Source organism: Myotis lucifugus, unplaced genomic scaffold (assembly GCF_000147115.1).
Source record: "Myotis lucifugus unplaced genomic scaffold, Myoluc2.0 scaffold_651, whole genome shotgun sequence".
NCBI classification, from domain to species: domain Eukaryota; kingdom Metazoa; phylum Chordata; class Mammalia; order Chiroptera; family Vespertilionidae; genus Myotis; species Myotis lucifugus.
Window position 1 is genome coordinate 14980 of NW_005871699.1, and position 9463 is coordinate 24442.

The following is a 9463-nucleotide window of genomic DNA, read 5'->3' on the forward strand; positions in this document are numbered from 1 at the left end:
CAAACAGTAAATTATTTTATTTTTTATTAAATTTATTGAGGTGACATTGGTTAATAAGATCATATAGGTTTCAAGTGTACATTTCTGTGACACATGACCTGTGTATTGCATTGTGTGCCCACCACCCAAAGTTAAATCATCTTCCATCACCATATATTTGACCCCCCTTTCCCTTTACTGCTCCCCATCCCTTCCCTTTGGTAACCACCATACTGTTGTTTATTTCTATGAGTTTCAGTTTTATATCCCACATATGAATGAGATAACATGGTTCTTAGCTTTTTCTGACTGACTTATTTCGCTTAGCGTAATATTCTCAAGATCCATCCATGTTATTTTATCTAGAAATTTCCTACCGTTGTCCCAATAATGTAAAATAAAATTAATCATATACTTAAAAGTTATGACATAAATTTATATTACAAATGATATGCTCATAATTTTAAGTATAGCTCATTAAATTAATCTTAAATATAAGTTCTCAAGATAAATTTATTAACACTTTAGTGCTTCACATCTTAAATTTGTGCAATACTCCATTGGAAGCAACAGAATTGTGGTTCAGTTCTTAGGTGAAATTTGCTGAAACTTCTTGAGATTTTCATATAATTTTAAACCCACTTGTTTTGAGGTGAGACAAACAGTAAATCTGAAAGACTGAATCAAGTTTCTCTTATCTACCTTAAAGATTACCTATAAAACTTTAGTTTAAAACATTGATTTTAAAAAATATAACATCAGCATGAGATATGGGGTAACTTTTTCCTAAAAACCTACAAAATAGAGTTCTTCCTTACAAAGGATGAGAAATTATTCTTTTTTTCCCCAAAAAAACTTCACTCAGTATATTTCTCTAAGAAGTCAAATTTCATATGGGGTACTGAATATGCTCAAAACTATAAAACATTAGCTAAAAAGTACTTAACTTAGAAATTACAAAAATAGAAAATGCCAATGAACTATATTCTATACAGGGCACACCAATCATACACTATTTTTTATGATTTAAAGTATACTTATAGAACTTTAGTCTCAGCAAAAAAATGATTATATAGTATTGGGGTGGAGGAAATCTGGTTATTCAATCTTGACTTTGATTGAGTTCCATGTAAATAGAAATTTACTATTAAGAACTACTTTTGGTATAAAAGGTAATCAGATCCAAAAGTGTTTAGGAATAACCTGAGATGTTAGAAAAGAGATGTATACAATCAAAACAGGCTCCTTAAATGGCATTAATAATTAAATGCATTAAATATAATCAAATGGCATTAAAATATTAGAATAGAAATAGTAACTATTATTAAATGCCATTTTGCCACTGATACTGGTATTTACCAAAGTATTGAAGAAGTGAAAATATTAGAGAAGTAATACTTTCAGGTAGAATGAGGAAAAAAAAGGTTTGGATAAAATTTAAAGTACTTATTGATAATTAAGAAACGAGTGGGTCTAGGAGTAGTAATTCTTCCAAATGGAGCACATACTGCAGGCAAGTAGAGTATTTTATCAGTAGGCAACTCACTGCAATTAAAAAAAAATATTGTCACTTTCAGGGAATCCTTGACTCCTCATTTCTCTGGGGGCTTTTCAAATTCGTTGGCCTTCTTTTGATGAAGAAATGTGAAAACGGACGTCAATGTGCCATCGCCACTCTGTTGTGAATAGCAAAGGAAGGTGGCCCACAGAAAACCATAGAGTCCCGTGTAAGCTGTTCTCCACTGAATAGGAACAAGGCAGAAGTTGGTAAGCTGTAACAGAAAGAGGATGTTAGGACTGTATAAACCAGTGATGGCGAACCTATGACACGCCTGTCAGAGGTGACATGAGAACTCATTTTTTTGGTTGATTTTTCTTTGTTAAATGGCACTTAAATATATAAAATAAATATCAAAAGTATAAATCTTTGTTTTGCTATGGTTGCAAATATTAAAAAATTTCTATATGTGACACGGCACCAGAGTTAAGTTAGGGTTTTTCAAAATGCTGACACACCGAGCTCAAAAGGTTCGCCATTACTGGTATAAACCAAAGTCAGGAGTTAGCATTCTGAGTGGTTGAAAACTCACATGAATAGGGAACATTTGAGATCTTGCTCCCAGGCATATGTCATCAGTTCGGTTTAAATAAACTTTTATAAGAATTTAAAGAACTAAAAAAAAAAAACTCACCTGTACAAAAGGCCAGTACATCAGACCAGTCTGGAATTTAAAAATATATATATTAGAATGCCTCTTAATCACAGTTCGTTCCATAAAAGATTAAGAAATACCAGGCAGCTAGTATTCGGAGGTGGTATTTTATTTCAGACTAAGCCGATTAAATTAGACTACTTAAGGTCCCTTGCATATAACTGGGTGGGGAGTTGTGGGAAAAGCTGTTAGGTACAAGACATTTATACTAGTTATATTCACAGATCCAGAATGTAAAGTCTACCAGAATCACTATCAATTCTGTTAGACAGCTGCTTTCAAAATAACAACATATATTTATATATTGCAATTTTCCTGTTAGCCCAAGCAAATAATAAAGAAACATATTTATAAAAGGATCATCAATAAATTTTTAAAAGTACACCAAATCCATTCTTTATGGAATGACTTGCTAATAATATATTTTACTATTTCATGTGATAGAATAAGTTTAGCTGACATTTTTGTTTTTTTTACAAAATATTTTAAGATAGGTTTATTTTAATAGGCTTTAACCTGTACATTCTGATAAAAATGGTCATCATTATGGATTTTTTTCAAAGCTACAAGTCTTGGTATGTAAATTATACCTAAAAAAAAAAAAAAGGTTTTAAAAAACAGTCCTTAAAAGTAGTATTACACTAGTAATATAAAGGTGGTATTACTTTCTTTTTTATTTTACTAACTTGTACTAGTATTTCCTAAAGTTTCTACAATAAACCATTTCAATAAAAGCTGTTTAAAATATATACTCATGTAAGAATTTATCATTTTAGCAAAAAGGACCAGGAGAGTAAACTCATCCAAACATGGCTTTACTTCTTATGGCAATATTTTTCTTTCAGAACATAACATCACCTAGGATATTGCATTGCACGGATCCTGGTCTCCCCATTCCCCACTAAAAGGGAAAAGGACTCCTCAAAGAAATGGCTGGTCCCAGGGCTGGGGCAGGGCAAGTAAAGATAGAAGGTAAGCCAGGGATATCTTGTTATGAAAGTAAGGAAGTGATTTTTTTTTTATTTAAAAAGTGGGAGTCCCTGGCCAGGTGGCTCAGTTTGTTGGAGCATGGTGCCAAACACCAAAAGGGTGAGAATTCGATTCCCAGTCAGGGCACATACCTAGGTTTCAGGTTTCATCCCCAGTCGGGACATGCCCAGGAGACAACCAATCAATGTTTCTCTCACATCGATATTTCTTTCTCTCTCTCTCTCTCTCTCTCTCTCTCTCTCTCTCTCTCTCTCTCTCGCTTTCTCTCTCTCTCTCTCCCTTCCTTGCTCTAAAATTAATTTTAAAAAACAAACATTAATTTTAAAAAACAAACATATCGCCCAAACTGGTTTGGCTCAGTGGATAGAGCGTTGGCCTGTGTACTGAAGGGTCCCAGGTTCGATTCCAGTCAAGGGCATGTACCTTGGTTGCGGGCACATCCCCAGTAGGGGGTGTGCAGGAGGCAGCTGATTGATGTTTCTCTCTCATCGATGTTTCTAACTCTCTATCCTTCTCCCTTCCTCTCTGTAAAAAAATCAATAAAATATATTTTTTTTAAAAACAAACAAACATATCCTCAGGTGAGGATTAAAAAAACAAACAATGGATGTCACTAGAACATAGGAGCCAGCTTGAAGGGACTCTCACTGGCCAAATCCCAGACATTCAAGCACCAAAGATAATTACACACAGTAATGAATCGTAAGCCACTGAAAAAATGAGAATCCTTGAGTCCAAGCTGATAATAGAGAAATGAATAAATAACTGGAATACAAGAGCAGGCATTTGTTTACAGATCTCTGAGCGCCACCTGGTAAATGTGGAACCGGTGCTGGAGTTGGAAACTCATCATTTGGCAACCATCACAACGGCCAAGACTGGTTCAGGCAGAATTCGGGTGCCAAATCTGGGGGTGGGGTGGAATATTCTGATGGGGAGCAGGATGTTTATTTGCATGGTCTTAAAGTGCCTCCCTACAGATTGCTTATTAGCTTCAAGGGGAAAAATAGTGAGTAGACAGTGGAAAAATCAGACACCTTGTCATCTCCAACCAGAGACAGAAGCACCTTCTGCTGTGATAACCTTGAGGAGGACACATCAGCATAGATGGGGTGTTCCAGCCAGGAATGTATCACCTTCATCTAATCATGAGAAAACAATAGACATCCCCCCCACCCCCCACCCGAAAAAGCAAATGCTTTGCGTGTGTTTTTAAGAGAGGACTATATTCTTCAAAGATATCAGTGTTGCCATAGATTTTAAAAGAGCTAAGACAATGTTCCCAATTAATGGGAGCTAAAAAGACATAGGAACTAAATGCATTGCCTGATCCTAGACTGGATCCTGTACTGGAAGGAAAAGAAATGCTACACAGGCCATTAGATGGTCAATGGGCAAAAATGGAATATGGATGGTAGGAGATATAAAAAGATTATTATCATTGTTAAATGTATTGAAGTTGATAACTATGCTGTGGTTATATGAGAGTATCTTTATCCTTAGAAAATAGATACTTGAGTATCTAGAGGTAAATGGTAATTCTGTGTGTAACTAACTCAAATGATTCAGAAAAACTTATCAGATAGAAAGATAGACAGATGGATAGATAGAGCAAGAAAATAATAAATGGGGCAAAATGTTAATAGGTGAATTTGGGTAAAGAGCATATAGATATTTTTTCCACATTAATAAGTGATTTATTACAACTGTGACAAGGCAATTCCAAGGGTTAGGAGACTTTATAATGGGCATAAGTAGTCAGAAAAGGCTTCCTTAGGAAATGATGTGTAAGCTGAGGTCCGAAGGAAGGGGAGGTGTGAGTCTGGGAAAGGCTGGGGTGGGAAGAGGCTGCCATGTTCCAGGAACTGAAAAAATTCAAGAGTGGTTGAGGTACAGAGTGGAGAGAGGGAGGCATGAGATGAGGTTGGGCCAGGAGCCCATGGCTGAACAGAACCACCTCTCAGAGGGCAAGTTCCTGGACTCCTGGGTTGGCCTCTCATGCATGTTTTGAGTGTTTGGCAGTGTCAGAGCAAACAAAGGTGGTGTTAACTTCCCACCGAATATTTGAGGGGCAAGTTCTCTTTTTACAGGCATGTCCCTCCCCCAGATGATGAACTTCTGCTAGGCAGGAGTTCAAGTTCATTTCCAAATCCTCAGCTTTGGCATGGTGTTGGTGTCAGCACACAGTAGCTGCTGTCAGACTCACACGAGATTCGGGGAGGAGCCAGGAAAAGGGTCAGCCAAGGCCCAAGGGGTCCAGGTCTGGACCAGGCGCACTGTAGACTCCACATGTCTGGTGGTGCCATTGGTAGAACTTCTGGGAGAAGCCGTCAAAGGAGAACCAGAGACTCCAGTGACTGGAACTGGACAACTCCCTCTTCAAGGAGACTGAGCTCCCCAGAGGTGACCTGGCCCACCATTCAGTCCACCCATATGGGTATTATTGGAACTGTTCTTATTACTTTTCTGTAATTTTAAAATTATATCCATATTAAAGCTTTTTAAAACTATATAAAAGAGAAGAATGTGTTATCAGATATATTTCTAAGAGATAATATATCTGAACTGCCATGTTGCAGGTGGTGAAAGGAGACAGAAATTGCATGCCATCTGTGCAAAAAAAAAAAACACCAACCAAAAAAACACACACAAAAAAAAGCTCAAGTACTATGTACATGTAAACTACAAATAAACTAGAGATGTCCTTCCACCTTCATCAAAAGAACATGGATTGAACAGGGGGATAATTCCTTAGCAACAAAGAACCAATTCTACTCTCGCACACCCCTTGGGCTATTAGAGTCTTCTGTGACAGATTCCTTTTGGGTGCTTCTTTTCCTCTGTGCTCCTGTCATTGGTCAAGCTTCTATCAAAAGCCTAGTTTTATCCCAATTTCTTCCATATCTATTATCTCTAGCTCTGAGTTCTCCTCTGTACATCCGGACATCTCCCTTTGAATATCCTAAAAGCATGTGGAATTCAACATTTGCCATACTGAACTCAACTATCTTGTTTCTCAAATTGGATCACTGTCCTCTATGTCCTATCTCAGGTTCCTTAAGTCACAACCTGTGGGTCATCCTAGATGTGTCCTTGCCCATAACCCCAATTTCCAATCACCCAGACCTACCTATTTTGCCTCCTAAGTATTTCTCAAATCATTCCTATTCCTACTCCTTCATTATTTCTCATGTGAACTTGGTTACAACAGCCCCCTTATTTGGTTTCTCTTGCCACTACTATTATTGGAGTTCAAGATCCTTAGCATGGCATTCAACATGCAAAAAAGATAACCCACATGTCTTCATTAAGGGAGGAGAATCTGAAACATCTACACATCCCTGCCTAAAGCCCCTTTCTTTCACAATTCTGCTTGCTTGCTTGTTTTATAAAGGTTTGATGTACATATTTCCATAGGATCTATGGCATCATGGGAAAACTTGTTCCTTTTTCCAAAATAAAACAGAAGAAAATCACATTTGGATGTCCCCATGGGAGCACAATTTCTGCCCTAAGAGAAGTAACAGGAGGAATTTTTTTTAACTAAGAAAATTCATAAAAACAGCAGTACTCGCCCTAACCAGTTAGGCTTAGTGGGTAGAGCGTCGGCCTGCAGACTCAAGGGTCCCAGGTTCGATTCCGGTCAAGGGCATGTACCTTGGTTGCGGGCACATCCCCAGTAAAGGGTGTGCAGGAGGCAGCTGGTCGATGTTTCTCTCTCATCAATGTTTCTCTCTCATCGATGTTTCTAACTCTCTATTCCTCTCACTTCCTCTCTGTAAAAAATCAATAAAGGAATTTTTTTTTAACTAAGAAAATTCATAAAAACAGCAGTACTCTTCCCCATGAAAGAAAGAACTGCCCCTAGCATAGGAGCTCAGGGGAAGCAAGTGGCTTCAATCCTCCCTGACGTCTGCCTCCAGCCATTAAGGGGGTGATGCTGGTTCTGGGGCTTCGTGTCATGCAATAGAAGATGCTAGAAGCAGTGTAGGCAATTGCTAGGTGTGCTTGACACTGTTCCTGATAGGGAATTAAGTACATGTGAAGTCCTAGGCCAGTCTGTGTATATTCTATAATCCTGAAAATTCACCTCATTGTGATGAATAGAATCAAACATGCTCTAGGCCGAGGTGGAAAGCATCTCTGATTTTGCCAAGCTCTAAGGATCCTGCCAACAAATCTTCACTGAATTAATTAATGTTTGTCAGACTGGACTATGTATACCTGTATTGAGCAAACAGTACAACAGGTGACTTGCTTCAAGCCTAGACATGACCCTGGGGAGTACCATCTTTCTCTGTAAATACTTTGCAACGTTAAGAAGGTTCCTTTCACAGCGACTCAGCAGAATGCACATCTGGAAACCTCGACTGTGAATGTGGGAATGATTCCACTCACATTCTAGGCTTTTTGCAATAAACTCTTTGATTCTGAGATTCACTAAATTATAATCACTAGTAAGAGTAAATATAGGAACATCAGGAATCATGGTGAACACTGAATACAATTCAGAGACTCTCAGATAGACACTCTTAAAGCTTCTTTTCATTCGATTCATCTATCAAAATCAACGTAATATTTCTGTTAAAATGTTGTAGCCTTGTGCTAACCAACTGTAGCCCTAATTTAATAATATTTGTATTAAAATGTATTTAATGTTAAAAATGTACAAAAACATTTTGGTTTTTTCCATTTTCAAAAGTCTGTCTTACCTTATATGTATTCCAGAATTTCTGTTTCAGGTCCAAAAATATGTCATCCTTTCCTTGGAGAATACTCATACCTATTTGCAAAAACACAAATCAAAAGACTTTTAAAAGATTAAGTAGAAAGAATACTGTAAAAGAGTTTAAGTTTCCTATTTCTATATGTAAAGTAACCACCACTACCACTCACTCAATATGTACTTTCTGACTCAACATAGAAAAGAGAATATCATCTCCACTCTAAAACTAGATAAATTGTTAAAGGAATGATAAATATGAAGTGAGATTAGTAGGGTATAAAAGTTATAGGGGAATGATTTTTTTATTATTTTTTTTAATGTTTAAAAAAATTGATTTCAGATAAGAAGGGAGAGGGAGAACGAGATAGAAACATTAATGATGAGAAAGAATCATTGATCGGCTACCTCCTGCATACCCCCCACTGGGGATCAAGTCCGAAACTCAGACATATGCCCTGACCAGGAATCTAATTGTGACCTCCTGGTCCATAGGTCGATGCTCAACTGCTGAGCCATGCCTGGCAGGCATAGAGGAATGATTTTTTAAAAAAAAAAACTAAGAAAATTCATAAAAACAGAAGTGTTAGGATAGTGAGACCATTGGTGACTTTTTTTTTCTCTCCCTTTCAAATTTTCTGTGAAATGCTTAAAATTTTTAAAACTTAATTACCTTTTTTTTAAAAAAAAAAAGGCTAACGGGGGGGGGGGGGGGGGGACCAAGAAGGCGGCATAGGTAAACACCGGAGATTGCTGCCGCAAACAACCACTGGCGGAAATACAACTAAAAGACGGAACGGACATCACCCAGAACCATAGGAAGGCTGGCTGAGGAGAGACTCTTCAACTAGAAGGAAAGAGAACAGCATACCGAGGCTCAGAAGAGGCGCAGTGTGGAAAATACAAAGGTGCGGAGGTGCACGCGCAAAGCGGGGTGGTGGCTGAGGGCGCGGTTGTCGTTTTCAATCAGGAGGGAGTCTCAGACTCTGAGCTCCAGATCCGGGCGAGTCTCTAGGGACCCAGACTCAAACGGGAGAAGCAGGATTGTCTGGCATCAGTTGGAACGTGGGGGCAGCTTTCTCTCCGAGGTTTGCAGGGGTTTGCTGGGGGTTCTGAGAAGCAGAGCCTCCTGGGAACAGGACTGAGAGCGGCCATAACCACTCCCTCCGCCTGCCCCTGTTGATCCCGCCCCCGCCCAAGCCCTGTGCAGAGCCATTTGGCCGGATAGCCCTCAGGCAAAGGCTAGATTAGCACCCTCTCCAGAGGACAGAAGTTTTCCCAATGCAGATACAGCTGATTCTCACAGCCCGGCCGGCCTGGGGGCAAATCCCTCTAGTATTACTACAACAATCAAGGCTTAACTAGAACAAGACTGCCCACAAGACCACAAGGGGGTGCCCCAAGAAAGCATAAAAAAATGCGGAGACAAAAAGGATGACAGAAATGGAGGGTATAGAGCTGAAAAACGCAATTTTGAGGGGCTTTCAATTATGGTGCTAGAAGCTGGCCAATAAAACTGGATGAGGAGCCGTCACGAAATCTAATGGAGACGCTCGGA

At 38.7% G+C, this 9463-nt stretch overlaps 1 protein-coding gene across 2 annotated transcripts in view; it reads right to left on the bottom strand.

The window, feature by feature from the left end:
• Positions 1-213: 213 nt before the first annotated feature.
• LOC102422945 (mpv17-like protein) overlaps positions 214-9463 on the bottom strand; it is a 13467-nt gene continuing 4217 nt past the window's right edge. Inside the window, exons 2-4 of one of the 2 annotated variants that reach the window (XM_006105209.3) lie at positions 7895-7965; positions 2172-2201; positions 214-1751 (exon numbers count right to left, since the gene is read on the bottom strand). In XM_006105209.3, the coding sequence (XP_006105271.1) occupies positions 1572-1751; positions 2172-2201; positions 7895-7965 (281 nt within the window). In that variant the 3' untranslated portion in view covers positions 214-1571. The remainder of the gene's footprint in view (positions 1752-2171; positions 2202-7894; positions 7966-9463) is intronic. The other variant, XM_023746288.1, reaches the window with a different exon arrangement.